Source organism: Microtus oregoni, unplaced genomic scaffold (genome assembly GCF_018167655.1).
Source record: "Microtus oregoni isolate MIOR12 unplaced genomic scaffold, Mior012 000013F_ref0000133, whole genome shotgun sequence".
Classification (NCBI taxonomy): Eukaryota; Metazoa; Chordata; class Mammalia; order Rodentia; family Cricetidae; genus Microtus; species Microtus oregoni.
The window spans coordinates 46,867,566-46,888,836 of NW_024543072.1; the positions used below are offsets into that span (position 1 = coordinate 46,867,566).

General features: G+C 42.8%; 1 protein-coding gene across 6 annotated transcripts in view; it reads right to left on the minus strand.

Moving 5' to 3' along the window:
• Nucleotides 1-13,112, minus strand: part of Edem3 (ER degradation enhancing alpha-mannosidase like protein 3) — a 59,376-nt gene extending 46,264 nt beyond the window's left edge. For all 6 annotated transcript variants that reach the window (XM_041662461.1, XM_041662460.1, XM_041662459.1 and 3 more), the window contains exons 1-2: nt 12,749-13,112; nt 8,718-8,763 (exon numbers count right to left, since the gene is read on the minus strand). In XM_041662461.1, coding sequence (XP_041518395.1) covers nt 8,718-8,763; nt 12,749-12,909 — 207 coding nt within the window. In that variant the 5' untranslated portion in view covers nt 12,910-13,112. The remainder of the gene's footprint in view (nt 1-8,717; nt 8,764-12,748) is intronic.
• Between the last annotated feature and the right edge of the window lie 8,159 nt (nt 13,113-21,271).

A 21,271-nucleotide genomic window follows, 5' to 3' on the forward strand; every position in this document is an offset into this window, starting at 1 on the left:
GCACACACGGCACACACACAGCACACACGGCACACACGGCACACACGGCACACACACGGCACACACGGCACACACACGGCACACACGGCACACACACGGCACACAAGGCACACACACGGCACACACGGCACACACGGCACACACACGGCACACACGGCACACACACGGCACACACGGCACACACACGGCACACACGGCACACACACGGCACACACGGCACACACACGGCACACACGGCACACACACAGCACACACGGCACACACACAGCACACACGGCACACACACAGGACACACGGCACACACACAGCACACACGGCACACACGGCACACACACAGCACACACGGCACACACACAGCACACACGGCACACTACTCCTGGAGACTTTGCACAGAACTACCAGCGAGTGCGAACAGACTGCAGTGCCGTGTCTTCAGGCCTCTGAAGGAAAGAAAAGAAAGCATGGCTGTACTAAGCATGCAGGCTGTTCTCAAGTAAGGGAGGAGTAAACCTGGCAGAGAAATAGAACACCTCTGGGGTTTCAAATCCAGAAAACTTCCTGAGCAAATCAGTCAACCAAGATGATACTCAAAAGTCAAAACTCAAGAATGAAGAAACTGAGGGGGGAAAAAAATCAAAACTAGGAGACAGAAAATCTCGTGGCTCAACTCCCCTTGAGTAGATCTAACACATTGGGAATTGTTCCCAGACCACAAGGCAAATGTTAGGAACCGCCAATGCTCTGTCAAGGGTCTCAGCTTTGCAGATGAAGAGATGGATTGGCAGTTAGACAGCACTTGCTGTCTGTCCTGGCTAGTTCTGTCAACACCACACGAGCTGGCGTCTTTTGGTACGGGGGATTCTCAACGGAGTCAATGTCTCCAGAAGATCTGCCTGGGGCAAGTCTGTAGTGCATTTTCTTGATTACTGGCTGGTATGAGTGGGCCCAGCACACTAGGGACAGTGCCACCTGTGGACAGGTGGCCCTGGATGGTGTAAGAAAGCTGGCTGAGAAAGCCATGGCAGAACAAGCCAGTAAGCAGCACGCCTCTGTGGCCTCTGCGTTGGTTCCTACCTCCAGTTCCTGCCCTGACTGCCCTGGATGACAGACTACTCTGTTATGATTAAATAAAACCTTTCCTCTACAAATTGATCTTGTTCATAGTGGTTTTTTGTTTGGTGGGTTGTTGGCTGGTTTTTCCAGACAGGGTTTCTCTGTGTAGTCCTGGCTGTCCTGGAACTCGCTCTGTAAACCAGGCTGGCCTCAAACTTACAGAGACCCACTACCTCTGCCTCACGGTTGGTAGTACTTTTCTGAACCTCCAGCTTTCTCATGTGCAAAATGGAAATAAAAATACCTCTTCACTGGCTTGTTGAAGTGACTAGATGAGAAAATACATCAATATATATCAGACAAAGAAGCTGGTGGGAGGGAGATCAGCCTGCTGGGATTAAAAGAGTGCACCACCACCTCCTGGCTTTGTCATAGTGTTTTATCACAGCAATAGAACCGGACTAAATGGCTGCTCTTCCAGAGGGCCTAGGTTCAGTTCCTAGTATTAAGAAGGTGGCTCACCACTACCTGTAAGTCAAGTTCCAGGGATCTGACACCCTCTCTGGCCTCCAAGGACACTGTATGTACATGGTACACTTAGATACACGCAGGAAAAACACAACACTTCTATGCATAAAAATAAACCTTTTTAAAAATTCTCAATTTTTCTGTATACTTAACTGTGTGGTTACAGTTAACAACACTGTTCTATTTCTTAGCCTACTTTTCAGAAAAATCGAATGTTCCATAATAATTCATCCTGAGATGATTCTAAGCAACAAATATTTTTGACATAATTAGAATTCATATACAATCATCACATTCTGAATTTCAAACTATATTTTTAAAATTTTAATAATACACAATTTCAGCATAAATTCCTAATTATTTTTGTATATCAATCTCAGAACAACTGATTCCCCAGAGTGTTTATAATTTTCTTGCTTTGCTTTATATTTAATACATGTAAGTTATAAATATAAAAAAAGCTCAAAGTTTTTTTTTAATATTTTAAAGTTATTTTGCAAAAAGACAACATGTTAATTTTATGGTAAAAAAGTTCCTTACTATTTTAAACTATTGTTTTGAAACCTGGTCTCCAAATTAAATATAAAAACTGAAACCCTGAACCTATGCAGATAACAAAAATATCCACAGCGAATACAAAGCAGAATAATCAAAGTAACTTTGCCCTAAGGTGTAAAAATACTCCATGGTCTTTGTCTCAAGATTAAACATAAAAATAAAGCCACTGTCTTCTTTCAGGCTAACCACAAAGCACACTGCAGAGTCTCAGAAAGGCCAGAGCAAGGCACACGTGGCAACACACACCTGCAACAGGCTGCAGATGCTGGCTGTGAGCACTGCAACTTCTCTTCTCCACAACACACATCTGCAACAGGCTGCAGATGCTGGCTGTGAGCACTGCAACTTCTCTTCTCCACAACACACATCTACAACAGGCTGCAGATGCTGGCTGTGAGCACTGCAACTTCTCTTCTCCCCAACACACATCTGCAACAGGCTGCAGATGCTGGCTGTGAGCACTGCAACTTCTCTTCTCCACACGTGTTGCCAGAAAAGGGGAAACAGTCATGTTGATACAACCAAGAGTCACGAAAAACATAATAATTATGACTCAGAAGTGAAACTCAGGTGACAAGAGTCTTGCAGAAACTAAGTAAAGAATGCTCTTGACTAGAAACAGAGGAGAAAAACCAAGCTAAATATTAGACTCTCAATTTACTACAGCTTTGAGATAACAATTTAGTTATAAAGTCAAGTCAAAACACCAGCCCAAAGAGGTTTGAGTACCACTTGTAATTAGATAAAGGGAAGACATTTTATTCTACTAGAAACAACTAAAATCAGTAACCATATGATTGAGCCTACATAAGTGCTGAGGGGAACAGTATTCATGGATTAAAGATTTAATATTAAGAAATCAGTTCTCAGTTGGGTGGTGGGTGTGCACGCCTCCCAGCACTCAGAAGGCAGAGGCAGGCAGATCTCTGTGAGTCGACAAGAGTTAGTTCCAGGATAGACCCCAAAGCTACAGAGAAACCCTGTCTCGGAACCCCCCCCCCCAAGAAAGGAAAGGAAAGGAAAGGAAAGGAAAGGAAAGGAAAAAGGAAAGGAAAGGAAAAAGGAAAGGGGAAAGGAAAAAGGAAAGGAAAGGGAAGGGAAGAGGAAAGGAAAGGAAAAAGGGAAGGGGGAAAGGGGAAGGGGGAAGGAGGAAAGGGGAAGGGGGAAGGGGGAAGAGGGAAGAAGGGGGAAGGGGGAAGGGGGAAGGGGAAGGAGGAAAGGGGAAGGGGGAAGGGAGAAGGGGGAAGGGGAAGGAGGAAAGGGGAAGGGGGAAGGGAGAAGGGGGAAGGGAGAAGGGGGAAGAGGGAAGAAGGGGGAAGGGGGAAGGGGGAAGGGAGAAGGGGAAAGGGGGAAGGGGGAAAAGGGGAAAGGGGACAGGAAGGGAAGGGAAGGGAAATCAGTTTTCTACCCAAGCCTGGTATGAGGACACACACCTGACACCTGACACCCAGCACTTGGATGACAGAAGGAGGAGGATCAGAAATTCAAGGTGGTCTTTGGTTACACAAGTTCAACACCTGTCTTAGAAAAAGAAAAAGAGAAAAAAGAAATTCTCTCCAAATTGATCTACAGATTGGTGATTGTTTGAATAGAGCTGGCAATATGGTTTTGAATTTTACATAGAAACACAATAAAAAAACTAAATAGTCAAAAACAATCCTAGAAAAGAAAAACAAAGCTAGCAGATTTACACTGCTGAGCTGAGAACTTAGCACAAAGTTACAAAAATTGGGCAAATGTGATATTGGTCTAAAGCAATGACAAACAAATCCTAGAGAGACCCCATCTCCCCATCTACCTCCCTACCTACCTGGTCAAAGCATTTCCTCACACACACAGGCGTCAGAGTAAGTAAGCAGGGACAAGCATTTATAGCAACAATGGTGCCACATAACTAGACACTCACACCTTTATCTTATCTATGCAAAATTAACTCAAAATGAGTCTTAAGTCTCAGTGAATAAACTAAAGTTATAAAAACATCTAGAAACAAAAAAAGAAAAGTTTTATGAACATGGACTAGGAAAGTATTTTTAGGAAACCATAAAAGTATAAATCTTTTTTAAAGTAAAAGATTAAATCATAATTGGTCACATTTTAAATTATTTCTAACATCAATGTTAGAAAAATTAAAATTCAAAAGAAAGAAAAATTAAAATTCAAAGTACAGACTGTAAAAATATCCATAAAACATGATAAAGGTGTCCCATCTAGGTTATAAAATAATTTTTACAACGCAGCAATAACCGGACAAAAAACTTGATTCTAGAATAAAAAGGAAAATTGTAACAGATGCTTCACCCAAAAAGATACATGATCATAAAACAAATGCAAGGGAAGCTTTTCAACAGCATTAGTCACAGAGAAACACTACCACACACCCACTGAAAAGGCTAAAATGAAGAGACTGGAGAGCACCCGTCTTTGAGAGGATGTGTAGTAACCGAGCGCATACACTGTTTGTGGGAAATGCAAATGAAAAGTCTGGCAGTTTGTTCTAATCTCAAACTCACACTTACCAGATGACCTAGCACCCTTCCTAAAACATTTTTTGTTTCTAGATTATTCTTTTTAATGAATAAACGATTAAAAAGAAAAATCTCGTGTAGTTTCAGATAGGAAAGATGATATTCTAGTGACAAATGCCACAGAACTGCATTCCTAAAAAGGACTAAAGTGGTAAATTGCGTGCTGTGAAATTAACTTTTAAAGGGGGGGCAATACTAAGTAGATGGACATAAATCTGGAGATCCAAAGTGACTGCATTTTAAAATAGCAAACTAGTCAGCCGGATGTGATGGTGCCAACTGTAATCCCAGCACTTGAGAGGCTGATGCAGGAGGATCACAAGTTTGAGGAGAGCTCAGAGTCATTCTGTACCACATATGGAGACTGTCTCAAAGTAAACAAACAATAAGACTACATTGATTTCAGAATCAAACTGAAAGTGATTATAGCATTAGGAGGATTTTACTAGTAGAAGGAAATGATACTTTCCAATTCTTTCCAATTTTATCTGTAATACTTAGGGGGGTCAAAAAAAAGTACACTTTGTGCTAACAACAATTTGATTGCCCAGAGAAGCCAGGATAAACACTGGGAGAGAAATATCATAATCATAACCATCATCACCATCCTCCCCAGGTTCTCAAGGGTGGCCCTGAAACATATCATTGTATTATCTGCATTAATTTAGAAACTCAACTGAGCACAGATATGCAAAACCTGTTTCTAGAAGCCACAGAATGATTATAGTCTAGGGTTAAGTAAGATTATGCAACAATTGCCAAAATAAACATCAAATTCCATGTGATTTAGGGAAAAGAGAAAGCCATCTGTGCAACTAATTCACTGAGAATAAACCACAGTCTGATAGGGACTAAGGTTTGTCAAATGATCCTTATACTATCAATAGCTATGCCAATAACAGAGTCAGAAAGTCTCAGGCTAACTCCAAGGATGGCAGAGATGTAATAATCTACCTGGAGCTGGCAAGACATTCTATCAAGAAATAATACACAGAGAATCTTGTATTTCATTAGCAGATAGAAAACTAAGCTTGAAGAGCACATGCCCAGACAATGAAGGACGTGTGAGCTCTCAGGAAGCTCTCTGTTCAACCTAGAAACAGATGGCATTCAAATCTACATGGGTTTTTAGGAGAGAAATTTCTCCCTTTATGGTTTCTGGTTTTTTTGTTGTTGTTGTTGTTTTTTTTTTTTTTTAAACAGTGTCTTAGTCCTGGTTGGCCTAAAACTTGATATATAGACCAGGCTGCCTTGGAACTTGTTGTAATCCTCCTGCCTCTGCCTTTCAAGTCCTGGGACTAGAGGCATGTGATACTACATTCAGTTTACAAGAGAAATTTCCATCTCTGATAGTAAGTGATAATATCAGTAGCAGTTATACACAGTGCTTTCTACTTGCCAGACACTAGTTCTAACTAGGCCATCTGTATAGAATGACGACAGTCATGCCTGCACAACACTGTAAGGCAGGTAAAGGACTGGCAGGCTCAGAGATCAGGTTAGATCAGGTTAGCCCTCCCTCCTTCCAGGCTGGTAAGTGACAGAACCTCCTCAGGGTCAGGGTATCCTCTTCTGGGTCCCAAGTCTGTGGTCATAACTACACTATAATGTCCATTTTTGTAAAATGCCATTTCCTTCCCGTGGCAGCCAAGATGGTCCAAGAAAGTGTTGTAGCTGCAGAGCCGGGTGAGGAAGGGCACTGCCGACAAGAGCGAGAAGCGAGGACACGCTCTCTACATTAGTAAAGCCGATCTGGGAGCAGGCGCTTCACGTGGAGCACAGGTGACCAACACAAGGAAGTTCACAGACCCTAAAATCCTCCACAACTTTCAATTTTAAAAGAAGTTTATTAATTTTTTTCTTTAAAAGGCAAGATGTATTAAATAATCAAATGCAAAAACATTTGATTTCATTTTCACAAGAATTCAATTTCATTCTTTAAAAAATATTTAATAAGCACTTAGGTGTTCATGTACTATGCTAAACATAAGACATATAAAAGCTGACTATTAAAAATTAAAAATAAAGGGTCTCTGTTCTTAAGGAAAATCTACAGTCTACAATAATCCTTTGCAACTATCCTCATTTTACAAGACCTAACACAAGGGAGTGAACTGATCAGTTAAGGACTTAAGTGAACAAAAGCCAACATAGAATTTGACATCTAAGTCATCCAACCCTAAAACCTACATCCTTGAAATTCCTCTCATTTCAATATATATATATATATATATATATATATATATAGTTACTAATAGCAATATTATACAGTTAGGTCATATTAGTAATAAGGTCAGCAAGCTTGTGAGGGCTGCCCTCAGTAGCCACTCTGCCACAAACCCCATTGAGTATGTATTGATATAACTTTCTGCTATTTACCGAAAATGGGTAAACTATTAAAGATACCATACTTTATAAAGAGACGTACCTAAGTACCTCAGTAGAGGGCCCCACAAGCATGAAGAGATGAGTTCAGATTCCCCAGAACCCACACAAAAGCCAGGCATGGCCATTCATGCCCATCTCAGCACTGGAGAAGCAGAGACAGGAGGACCCCTTGAGCTGCCAGTCTAGCCAAACTGTGAGCTTCAGGATCAGTGAGCAGATGTAAGGTGCACAGTGACTGAGGAAGATACCCAGTGCCAATCTCTGTCCTTCATGCATACACAGGAGCACACACACACAAATATACACACACAGTAAATGAATAAAACTTTTACACAGAGGGCTTTAAAATATGGCCAATCCATCTAGCTGTTTATCATTGCTCAGCTCTGGAATCAAAAGTTTACTTGTATGAGCTGGCTACAACTTGAGGGTCCTGTAAGGGGTCCATCTGATTATCTCTATACCACTAGCCTAGACTTGCTAAATTAAACAAAACTAACAAGTAGTAACAGATTTTTGAAAGAAACACTAAAGGAACAGCTACAGTCACAATGAGTAGTAAGTTTAAAATCGTGTTTTCAAAGTTTACATCCAACACATCATAACCATCATAGTCTAGAAACACTGAAAAGTCAAACTTGACTCTAAGCAAGCACTAATAAAAGAGAAAAAAGGCTATCAAATAGGAGTCGTGTTTAAACCATAGTCGAGTGGTTGCGAGCACTTCTGCTCTTCCAGAAGACCTGGTTCTTCTTCCTAGTACCCAGTTTGATATCTCACAACCCCTGTCTCTAACTCCTGCTCCTATTTCTTCTGGACTCTGTGCAAACACCCACACATGGTGTACACTCACACAGACATATAAATATAAAATACAAAAATATATAAAGAGGGGAATAATGATATAGATATATAATGTATCTTCCTTATATAAATGAACATGGATTCACTGAATCACGTGAAAAGTATCTTAAAAATAATTAAGTTAGCTCTATGCCAAATTTTGCTCAGTATATTTAGTCTATAATCATAAAAGAAGACCTCCTGGCATGTTTTAAATGTAAAAACAAGGAGATGAGAAGAAATTGATTAAAATATTTACAAAATTACAAAAATTTATATACAAAACTTTAACTTTTAAAATCTGCTTCCTATTTTTTCTTCCCTAGAACCTTTCGCCCTTTGCAGTGGAAGCTGCTACTTCATCTTTCAGCACCTCTGAAACACTCTGAGACAATGGATCAGCAGAAGGTGGATGCACTCAATTCAGAATCCACATAGTACCATGTGACAAAGCTGGGTGAGAGGATCTCTTGTGTAATGGTTTCATAGGTTTGTAAAGCAATGTAGTTTTTCTTAAAAGACACCCCTTAAAGCCAGAGACAACATCTTTTCCCTGCTCACCTACGCACATTTTCAATTGCTGCCAGCACCTAAGTAAACTGCTTAAATACAAAGTTTTATGATCTGGTTTCAATTTCTTACCTGTTGAATAAACTGATACCCTAAGAATCACCACAAGGAATACTCTGCTAGCTTACATTTGTCCTGCTTTTTTAAAGCTTTCTTTATAAACATGCATTGGTAATTGAGGTTTCGAATCTCCCCGCTGTGGACAGGCAGCTCCTACAGATGGAATGGACAGACGAGCTTCGTACTCACCATATAGTTGCCATAAGCGTGATCAAACATTTCCAGGACTTGATTTCTAATTGTGAAAAAACAGAGAGGGAAAAAAGTTACGTATATTCTATCAACTGGACTTCAGGAACACAATTTTCCTTCATAAAAGCACACTAATAAAAAAATAAAACTTTACTTAGAAGGAAACCATAGAGGGAGAAGTTTTTATTACCTCAGCACAAGGGGTGGGGCCAGACCTTTACTACCCTAGTCCTAGTAATTTATATAAAATTGCCGGGGTTCTTTTCTAAGAAGACTATTGAATGACCCGTGTCATAATGCCAGAGAAGAAAAGCTGGTTTTGAAAAGAACATTACAGATATTTAATGCAATTATGTAGCCTATTCTTGGAGAGGGATGTTTCTAGACGACTCCTCAAAGCAACAATTATTAGTACCATTTATTGTTTTTTTTTATATACTCTGCTAAGGGGGTGGAGTGTGTTACACTAATATGAACTAATATTTTCTCAAGCCTGTGCCTTTCCCATTAAACTGAGTAAAACCACAAATGCCCAGTTTAAGTCCATACTATGTCTCATTTCCAAAAGATACACTTTCTGGAGTACTCTGCTCTCTTAAAAACACTCTCAAAAAGTAGAATTCACTTCAAAAACAAAAACTTGACAGCTCAAAGGGAGACTTATAGCTTCAGGAAGCTAGGGCTACAGGATCACAAGTTTAAGATCAGCCTGGGAAGAGGGAGGTAGCAGAGAAGGGAGAGAGAAAAGAGAAGAGAAGAAAATCTTTCTCTAAACTCCAATACAGCTGTTTAAAGAGAAGGAGTCAGGCACCCGAACCAGGTTCACTCCGGCAGACCCCACGAGTCTCACAATGATGCATTCTCATGACCAGAACCCGAGTGCTGTTACAAAAGCTAATGTTGAGAGCCAGCCAGGGCTGAATCCAATCATCAGCAGAGGAAAACAGTGAGACAAGGGGATCCTAGCTCTTTTCTTCCCAAAGTCCACTTACTAAAATCAGGACTAGAAAAAGAAGTGAAGAAAATGTTTTCCTTCCTATTATATATCTTGTCATTTTCTGAACAATTCAGAAATTATGAAATGCTGATAATAATAAAGGCAGCAGGCAGAGAAGCTCTAATACCCAACCCTGGTTATCACGACCAGCAAGGTTAAGTACACTTCATTTTGTGACCTAAATTTAAATGGTCCTGACAAGTTTTTATAACTATTTTAAAACACCTACTCATTAAAAACAAGACCTTGGCTGGCAAGAGACTTCAGTGGGTAAAGGCTCTTGCCACAGAGCCTGACAATCTCAGTTTGATCCCAAGAACCCACTTGGTGGAAGAAGAGGATTGAGTCCTGTGTGTTGTTCTGACTCCATATGCCACGGCACACACGCAAATGTAATAAAATAAAAAGATCTCCCTACTGCTGGGTTAGAACATCATAAGTTTACACAGATCCAAGGAATTTCAGAAAATTAAGGAGTATCTTACGGAATCCCTCTAGACACTCATCTTGCAAATGATAACGATCTCTTCAACAGCAGCAAGGCAGGGCCCCACAAAACCTGTGAACACTAACCTAAAAGTGGGATACGCAAACTCTCTCTTCCCTGAAGTACGATAAACAGTTCCTATCAAGAAGCGCAATTTCCTGTCACTGGGAATTCTAGAGACCAGAAGTGCATCGAAGGTGGAAAACTCCAACTTGCTAACTCAACTTTGAGAGCTATGAATTTTCCAGATTATGGGTAAATTATGATTGCAAATGAAGACACACTTACACCATTGCAACATGCAATCAGCAAGTTCCATGACATAAACTTCAAAGCGGGCATATAGAATGGCACAGTGACTATATTAAACAGCTAAAAAGTTTTTACAGTTTTCTATCTTTTTAACAACTATATAAGGTGTATTGGAAATCTGACCCCCCCCATTTAAAATTTAAAATTGTTTTTATTCTTCAATAATTTGTATCAATCAATTCTTTCCTAAAGTCACACTGCCTCCCAATACCAGTAGTAACTGCATTGATCTATACCAGCTGAGAATCAAAAATATTACCAAAATCTCCTATCCTGAAAAACTTCCATGAAAGATAAGACAACATATCCGGTACATAACTACAGCAACTGCTCCCAACAATTCCAGTGTGTGTGATATGCACATGCAAGTGCACAAACTCTCTCTCTCTCTCTCTCTCTCTCTCTCTCTCTCTCTCCACCTTACTTTTTGAGACAGGATCTCTCACTGGACCTGGCGCTCACTGATTTGTCTACACTGACTGTCCAATGACTCATAAGATTTCTAATAAAAAAGTCAAATACAATATTTGCAGCCATACTAGAATTAATACCCCCCCATATCTTAAGGAAGCACAGCACTGTGCCTACAATGTGCTATGAGGTCAGACATAGGTAAATATAAAAACACAACAAAAATCTGACTCCACCTATTACCAGCTTCTGAACAAGGTAACCTTGAATCTCAATTTCTTCATTTGCACAGTGGAGATAGCATCCACCTTGTGACGTAATAACAGTTTTAGAGACGGCTGAGTGCCAACAGAGTGGGGAAGTCATTAAAATGTCACCAGATAATACATTAAACTTACGAAGAAAAAAAGCAAGAACTAGAACTCTTTGGTAATTTTGTCTAGATAGCTGACACCTCATCCTATTTCCTCTGATTTTTATTGCTCTTTTATTAAAAAAATTAATACAGTTCTTTTGCAATGCTCGAAATAAAGAAGCATATATATCAGAACCTAATGGCTCCACTTCCGTTTCATCCTAACATTATGGGATAAGTTACCTTTTATTTTTTTCTAAATTTGGGCAATTTTTTCTTATAAAATGGTATGGCTACTATTTATATATTATCCTACAATTTGCTTTAGGTTTTTTAAAAAAAAACTATTATCTTGGGAATCGATCCTAGATAGCCTTCTAATTACAGAACTCTTTCTAAATGTATGAACATTATTCCATAATATAGAACAAAACAGCATATTTTTTTCAACCATTTCCCTCCCAGGAACCGGTCTGTTCTTTCCAAATGGACCCCTTTCTACACTTATCTCTAACAGTGCTTTTATTTCTGTAGGGGAGATCCCCAGAGAAATGAGTCAAAGTACAAGCACGACTTAAAATTCAGGAGTTGGTGTCAAAAAAAAAAAAAAAAAAAAAAAAAAAAAAAAAAAAAAACCCCACGAATTTACATTCCTGTCAAGTGTTTTCACATCTTCGCTGACCAGGACTGCATCCTGGTGTTTTGTGCTTGCTAACCAGACAAGCAAAGCCCATCCAGCTCACTGTTTTAACACGCATCTCTCACAACTCTTCGCGCTACTGACCCGCACGCACTTCCTCTTTTCTCACTTAACTGTTCACGGTGTTGCCAATTTCTACCGATTCTCCACTTCGTTCTTATTCATCTGTGCCACTTGGGATGCATTAGAATTACTGAATTAAATACTATAAATAGAGTTTTGTAACACTTTTAAGATTCACGAAACTACTCTAAGGGGGTACACGCAATCGAGGCCTTTGAATAACATCAAATCGCCAGCTCCAACTCCTTGTAGGAAAGAAAAGACAGCAAGGGGATAGAGAACTCGGAAAAGTGCAAGTTCCAGTGAACGCCCCCTTTCCTTTAACAGGTGCAAACAGCGCAACATTTTCCCGCTGGGAGCTCAGCGGGGCGAGAACTCTAACCCTCCTCGGGCAAAAGGCGCCCCCAGAACTCCGCAACCCAGGTGGTAGCCCCTCCACCAGCCCCTGCCAAGGCAGGGGCGCTGACACAACACGGCATACGTCTCGGGCGACCCAGGAGACACCCGACAGCCCCCGAGGTCACGTCGTGGGGATCGGCTCCCATCCTCCTGGACCCTGTCCACCGCACCGAGGTACTCCGGCCTCAGCAGCTGTTCCAGTCACCACAGGAAAAGTCCACCGCACGCCGGGGGCGCAATGACAGGCACCTCGACTGCTGGCAGCCGTGCCAGGAAACCCACCAGGACAGCCACGCACCCTTACCCAAGCTTCTGCTTCTCTTCCCTACTCATGGGCGCGGCCCGCGCCGTGCACACGGACGTGGCCAACACCAGGCAGAGAGAGGCCGTCGCTGCCACCAGGCTCCATGGCGCTCGCTGGGGGACCCGGCACCCACAGCCCCGACCGCCGCCGGCTTCGCTCATGGCCCCGCGGTTCCGCGCACGCGCAGCTGCTACACCCGCACGGTGGGCCACATCGCGGGCTGCCGGCGGCGAGGAGTCTGCGAGCCGTGTCGAGGGCGGGCTGCGGAGTGAGGCAGGCGGCCGCCGGCGCCAAACTGTTTGCCGAAGCCACCGAGCCGGTCCCCAGCGCCAGCGCTGCCACCACCCTCCGCCCTCCACGGCCCAGAGCGCCGCCCCCAGCTTTCCGGTGTCGTAGTCTAGGAAACCGCCTCCCCAAGGCTACTTCCGGGTAGAGCAGCAGCGGGATAGCCTCAGGACCAATGGAAACAACCTCGGAGAGGGGCCGGTCACAGCGACAGGACGGGGCATTGGCCAGGAGAAGCGGGACGTGGCCAAAAGGCGGGACTGGGCAGGGAGCTGTCCCTTCGACCCACCTCCGACCCCAGGAGTTGTCACCTGGGGACTACTAGTCCCAAAGTGCACCGCTTCCATCACCTTGCCTACAGCCCCAGGCGCAAGCGCCTTGTTAAATGTCTGCCTAGTGGCGCGCTGCATTCTGGGACTTGTAGTCCGGTCGTGTAAAGGCCACGCAGGTTCCAGGCGTTCTGAGTTCCGCTGTCCCTTTGGGCAGCCGTCATAGGTTGGCTGTACAGTCCCTGGGAGTCGTCAGTGATTTGCCCTTCTCTTCTTGAAGACATTTTCTTGAGCGCTGACAGAATGAGACTTGTTCCCAGGTCGGTACCCTATTCCTTGAGGAACAGTGAGAATAGTCTTCTGCCCTCGGGGAAATAAATACAAAAATATCATCATCAACAACAACAACAAAATGGATCCTTTGACGACAGAACCATGTGAGGGTTTTACTTTTTTATTAGCGCACTCTTTTCGACTCTAATATGCAGATATCACCGTTCGCCTTTTTGCACACGTGGAAACTTAGGTTTTAGGAAGTTAGCAAACACTACACTCACTCCTGGGTTACACTCCAATCTGCCTCTGATTCAGAAGTCCCAACAACTAAGCCGGACCACAAAAATGAAGGAGGGCAAGCAAAGCTAAACACACGATTAATCATAGTTTTCTAAAAAGCCCGGGGAAGGAAAGAAGTTTAGGATGCAAGTGATTTTTTTTTTTTTTTAAGTTTAGTGAAGACTGGATGGATGTTGTAATGAGTTGCAATGACTGATTCACAGGCTAACCGTTGGTAAAAATAACAGGTGGGTTTCTCTTGCGAAAGCCCATTTCTTTTGTGATAATTCAGCAGGTTGCTTCAGAATTGAGGAGCTTGGGTATGGCTTCTGTGACCACTGCGAATTTCATATTTGTTCATACAGCGGTATTCAGCTGTCCGGAAACCTCTTGGTTTTACTGCCTTACCAATTCTGTCTTATCTCTCTGACCATTCAGGTGACAAAATACCCTTTCTTCCTTCACTCCTCCTCCCCTACTTTCAAAAGTGCAGGTGTTTCCTGAAAGTGTCCTTTTACCCCTCTGCTCTTTGTACTCTTGGTTATTCCTCGGTGACTTCTGGCACAGATTCAGCCACCTCATCTCTCTTGTTGATTTCTAGATTTACATCTGACCTGAGGCTCAGACCTGCATTCTCATTCACGTTCCCTTAGATCTAGTCCAGGAGAAACTCAAGTGTAAAATTACTTAATATTTCAGAACCGTGGTTACTCATCTTCTTTTGTAGTTGGTGTCCAACCAGCTGCCAAACTACATAGATTCATATTTTTGCTATCTTTTAGATCATTGCCTTTATTCCACCTTTGCTCCCCTCTAGTTCTCATTATCTCTTTGCTGAGCCATTGCAGCAGTCTAAGTGATGACCCTACTGAAAAGGTTCTGCACCTTGATAAGCCTCTGCCCGGATGCAGCAATCCAGATCAGACCAAATCAAACCGATTAGAAACAGTCCAGGTTTAATGGGGAAACTGCTCCCTGATGATTTTCCAGCACTCCAGAGAGGAGATAGGAAGAGAGATCAAAAGAACCATGTCTGTTTTATGCGGGGAGGCAGTTTAAATACCCTGTGGGAGTGGTCTTGAGCATCTCTTGGGGAGGAGCCATGTTTGGTGGACTTTCTGAGATGAGGCAAGGTTGGGGAAAGAGAGATGGGGGAGCGGGATGGAGGTGGAGCTTCCACCAGAACACCTACAACCCTGTTCTCTTCTATACTGCCACAGAGTAAGCAAACACGCACATCTGCAAACATTCTGAATTCTTCCTCTCTGCATTCTATCTGCCCCTGCCCTCAAGTTCCATGCAACAACTAAATAAATTCTCACACCATGTCCTTTCTTTATCTTTGCTCTTGTATCTCCTCTGTTACCCTGCAATCCTTGTCCAACACCCATGGCCTATTAAGACTTGGCATAGATTCCATCCTCACAAAACCATGCTAAACCTTCCAGAGAGTTCGTCACCCTCTATCATATATACCAGGTTTTCTTTTTTTGGGCCACCACCCAGCTCCCAAATCATGATACAGAGACTTATTAGTTATGAATGCTCAGCCTTATCTTGGCTCTTATTTTAATCTGTTTCTCTTTATCTACAGTTGCCCCAGGACTTTTTACCTTTCCTTCTTTCTGTATGCCCTGCTTTCAGTGCTTCTCATGGCTGACTGACTGGCGGCTGTCTGACTTCTGGCCTTCTCCTTCTCTCCCTTGTTCTCTTCTTTCTCTTTTGCCTAGATTTCTCCTCCTCCTTATTTTCTCTGCCTGCCAGCCACACCTACCCCTCTTCTGCCTAGCTATTGGCCATTCAGCTTTTTATTCGACCAATGAGATGTTGTAGGCAGGCAAGGTGAAACAAATGTGACACATCTTTACATAATTAAGCAAATGCAACATAGACAAATGTAACACACCTTTACACCGTTAAAGTAATATTCCGCAACAATCCTGTTCTTCCACTGTACTGTGTCTTGAATAGTGCAATTTCATGTGCACCGGATTATAATCATTTGAATGGTGTTAACCAGCTTGTTTCTAAATAACCATTTTAGTGAGTGGGTGGTGGCACACATTTTTAATCCCAGCACTCAGGAGGCAGAGGCAGGTGGATCTCTGTGAATTGAAGGTCAGTCTGGTCTACAGAGTGAGTTCCAAGACAGCCAGGACTGTTATATATAGAAAACTTGGATTGCCTGAGGTACCTCATTGGTCTAATAAAAAGCTCAACAGCCAGTAGCTAGGCAGAAGAGGGATAGGTAAGACTGGCAGGCAGAGAGACTAAATAGGGGGAGAAATCTAGGCAAAAGAGAGAGAAGAGAACAAGGAAGAAAAAGAGGGAGATGCCAGGGGCCAGAAGCCAGAGGTCTTTGGATTGTCTTGGAAAAACCAGAAACCAAAAGACAGCAACAACCAAAAACAAAAAAGAAAAACAGCAGTTTATTCTGAAATTCCCAGTGCTGTGTCTCCCCTACTATAGCTGTTCAGGAATTATGCTGGAGACCCGCTTCGGCAAGGGGGTTCAGGTCCAAAAGGGGATGTGTGGAGTGGGTGGAGGCAGGAAGAGAAGGAGGAGACAGACACAATTGGAGGGTGAATCCGGTTGGCTACCAGGAACATTTTATTGAGAAAAGATTATGCCTTTTGTACTGAATAGTTGCACATAGGATTAAACTGGAGACAAGGGCCGCGTGGGCTGGGACGTGGCTTGAGTCAGGAGTTGAGGAAGCTGGGCTTGACCTTGACAATAGGCACCAGTCAAACGCTAACGAAAGGACTGTTTAAGGGAATATTATTTTCAAGTGTGTGACTTTTGTCTACGCTGCACTTGTTTTATTCTGTGAAGCTGTGTTACTGTGCCTGTCTAAAACACCTGATGGTCCTAATAAAGAGACGCCAATAGCGAGGCAGGAGCAAGGATAGGTGGGGCTGGCAGGCAGAGAGGATAAATAGAAGACCTAAGGAAGAAAGAGGAGCAAGAGAACAAAGAGAGGAGGAGATCAAGGGCCAGTCACCCAGCCACCAGCCGTCACAGAGTAAGAAGAAAAGAAAGGTATACAGAAATAGAAAAAAGATAAAAATCCCAGAGACAAAAGGTAGTTGGGATAATTTAAGCTAAGAAAAGCTGTCCAGAAACAAGCCAAGCTAAGGCTGGGCATTCATAAGTAATAATAAGCCTCTGTGTGACTTATTTGGGAGCTGGGTGGCAGGCCCCCCAAAAAGCCTAACGAGTAAAACATCACACAATAAAGGACCATAATTGCTTTTTCAAGCAGGAACTTTCCTCAGGCTTCCAAGGGAATGGAGACCCCTTATCCAAATGCCTGACCTTGGGAAAGAACTTCCTCTGGGGAGTCGGCATTTATATTAAAGTTTCTTAGTCTTACTATATGGGTCTGTTTCCCTCATAATGCTCCCAAAAGGGAAGGTCTTGATATCTTCCTTTTTTCCCATTATACCATACCATTCTGATTTCTCTGTATTTATTAACTGAACTCTTACCCATTAATGGCCTCGCTCTCTGGATCTGAATCCTAGGCATTTCATTCTTGGGATCAGGTTAGGAGAGTACATTGAAATTCCCGGTTCCACAGTGGCGGGGATTTGTTATCCAAAGAATTATTTTGTTTGGTGAAACTAACATTGTACACATTTTCCTTCTCTACCAAAGCCCATACAAACTTCCCAAAGGGAAAGGGCATTAAAAATGAAAGTAAAACGGTGCTGGAGAAGGGTGGCCTGCAATGTGGAAACGCTGGAACCTCCTTAAGCAGCGACAGCCACGGTGCGGTCCACGTCACCATCGGATGTATTTGTTTGCGCAGTCCTTCAGTTTGCTCGCTATAAAGTGGAAAGAATATGATCCTTTCATGTGCTCACAGGGGTGCGGTAAAAACACATGAGCTCATTTCTGAATGGTGTTTATCCCTTTTACAAACCTGCAATCCTGCAATGCTGCCATCCCAGATCCTCTTTGGCAGCCTAAATGAAGTTAGCTAAGCAAATAAATACCCCAGCATTGGTCTTGGCTGTGGCACAGAGAACAGGACAAGCCAAAGGGCAGCATCAATCCTCTAGTATCTGACAGCTAAAAACAAAGACAGCATAAAAATGCTCGGTGACCTTTAGATATATTTTCAAGTCAGTTATTTGGAGTGGCTTCTCGACAGTAACCCAGTTTTTGTTGTTACTATTATTATTATTTTGTCTTCCTAATGTTCTAATCCTAAAGACTTCCAAGCCTCTGCCTTTCAATAAGACCTTAGCGATCTTGCTAAGAAACCATATGCTGGAGAGGAAGTACTGGCCTCGGTGTTTATCATTTTCTGCATTTTTGCTTGTCTCCGAGCTAACGCTGCATTTTTAAAGTGTGTAATGAGCAGCCAGAACGCATTCTTTGTTGACTCACTGAATAATAAGCATCGTTTTCTCCCTACTGTGACTCAATTTCTAGCCAATAGTTGAGTCCATTTTTCACTAACCTCTGCAGAATCATAAATAGAAAAATCTGGTGTGACCTAAAAAGCATTAAAAGTTAACATCTCTAAGCTGGAGCCCATTATCATGATGGAAATATGCTCACAACGTGCTTTTTAAGATAGGTCCTATTTTAGCCCATTCGTGGAATTAGTCATTATTAGCTAATTGGCAACTTATGGGCTCTGGAGAAAATTTACATTCATTAGTTTAAAAACTTATGCATTAATAATTTTTTAATTTTCTTAATCTGGAAGTTAATTCAGAGAGCTTGGAGTTGTATTTAAAAAAAAAATTTTGTGGAAAGCACCCAAGGAGAATAAGAGAGAGGATTTTTTTTAAAGAATATAAAACAGATTTTTAGATGCATAGAGCCCATTAAGAATACTAACAAGGGCAATTTATACCGTGGTGCCCTTTAACCAGCTAAGAGTTTGTGTACACGGCCTTGTATCTTATGCAAATATATATGTTTACATTCCTGCCTGGATATGCCAGAGGTTAGGCGGGAGAATGTGGAGAAACCATACAGACGGAAGGGAGAGGCTTCGCTTCAGCTAGCAGGGCTCAGGGAGAGCCCTGGGAGGCCGAGGCAGCTGTCGAAGACTGGTCACAGAACAACAGTTGCCCCTAAATTCTTTAATGCTCCAGGTCTCGTTACTCCTGAAATGGAATTTGGACGTGGTTATTTTGCCATTCTTGGAATGACTTCCCATTTAGTTCTTCTTTCAGGATTCCCATGTGTTGATAATGTGGCATTTACGGGGCACTTTCCTCTTGTGACCCCAAGCCTATGTCCTTTAAGTCAAGGCAACATTTTTTTCTACACTTACGGTCTGGGACTCTTTGGCTCTTTTGGGTCTGTCATGAAAAGCACTCAGTAAATATTGTGGATTGCCTCCTCAAATGACTGACTGCCTGGCTTATCCAAACTCCAGAATGGAACGAGGAATTCCAATGACTCCTTCTCAGTCATGACTCTAGAGCTTCAGAATTTCAGGTTGGGGGCCGGAGAGATGACTCAGCCGTTCAGAGCACTGGCTGCTCTTCCGTGGTCCTGAGTTCAATCCCCAGCAACCACGTGGTGACTCACAACCATCTGTCGCGGGCTGTGATGCACTCTGTCGCACAGGCATACGTGCAGACAGGACAGTCATATACAGAACCTCCGGTTGTGCTCTCCTGCCTCCTTGTCCCCAGTGCCAGCGCTGGTGTCACGACATAAACGCTCGCTCTGACCGTCTTCATCGGAGGCAAAGCCCAGATCTTATTGCTCTCTCCTGGCTTAAAGCCATATTTTCTCCCATCAGCATTGTTCTCCCTTAGTCCCAGTTTTAAGTCCTTACTGCTCAACAGCTTCCCACACAGGTGTCCTGGAGCTCAGGCAAGCTCTGCAGCTCTTAGTCACGTTTACTTGTGCTGTTAACATTCTTTGCGTCTTAGTGTCTCTATCTGTAAGATAAGGCTGTCTTCACAGCACTTTCAGGAAGGGTTAAAGGACTTGGTATTGGTACCTTTCTTCTAGGGCCTTTGTGAAGATAATAGCACAATGTGTAAGCACAATGTGTAGAAAGTTTCAGAATGGCTCAATAATTAGTAGTTATTGATATTTATCATTCTTGTGGACTAGAAAGGAAAAGTTGCCATTGTGAGAGTAGGAGTCAGGGTGGAGGTGTCCATAGCCCGGGTTCCACGCCTCCTGAGGACCCAAATTCGGTTTCCAGCACCCACAGCAGGTTGCTCACAAACTCCTGTAACCCCAGAACCCGAGGGACACACACACACACTAAAAATAAGTAAATAAGAACAAGTCCTGATATTTGTCAAATATTTGAAGCTTAATATTTTTTACTCTCTTCTTCATCTTAAAGTTAAATTAAAATAGTACTCTTTCTATTTCTTTTCCAAATATATTATTGAAACATTAGGTCATTTTTGTCAGGGTTTTTTAAAACATAATTATAAGCAAAGCTTTTAGTGTTTTAAGCAATAGCCAGATATGGAAGATTTGTTATGATTTTAAAAAAAATAGACTGCCTCAGGTTGGTGGCTCACATCTGCAATATCAGTGCTTGGAATGCTGAAACATGAGAATTGCCATGCATTCAAGCCCAGCCTGGGCCGGCTCCATAGTGAATTCCAGGACAGCATGGATGTTGTATTCATGTTTGCGGGGGAGATATGAACAAAGCTCTCTTCACCCCCATTAGAGCAGCAGTAACATGCGAAAGGAATGATTCTACCCAAATCCAGCTTAGAGTGTTTATTGGGTTTCCTTCCGAGTCCAGGAGTAACCCCCAAACAGCTGCAGTACTTGAAGCATTACAGCCCAGCGTGAGCAATGACCTTCCAAACCCCACACAGATAGAGGCCCTCCTTTAGCCAGCTATAGAGTTAACCTTTCACCAGCTCCTCCCAAGACTGATGGAGGAAGGTCATTGGCTAATAAAGGCACTGCCCTGGCCCATTTTATTGGTTAGAGGATAGGTGGGAGGAGTAAACAGAACAAAATGCTGGTAGGAAGAGGAAGTGAGCTCAGAGACTCCACAGCTCTCTCGGGAGCAGACGCCTCAGAGAGAGATGCCATGCCCCGCTCCCGGGATGAAGCTCCGACCCAGGATGGACATAGGCTAGAATCTTCCTGGTAAGCACACCTTGGGGTGCCATACACAGATGATTAGAAATGGGCTAAATTAATATGTGAGAATTATCCCAGAAGAGAATGGGCCAAGCAGTGCTTAAAAGAATACAGTGTTTGTGTGTTGTTATTTCGGGCATAAGCTAGCCGGGCAGGCGGCCGGGGGTGCTGAGAACGCAGCCCCGCCGCCCTTATTACTTCATATGGCGCCCACGTGGACAACTGCTTCCACATAAAGCCTGAGACAGCTTGGGAAGTAATTCTAGAACAAAATGAAAGCATTGTGCCTGGTTTCTTGGTAGCAGCAATT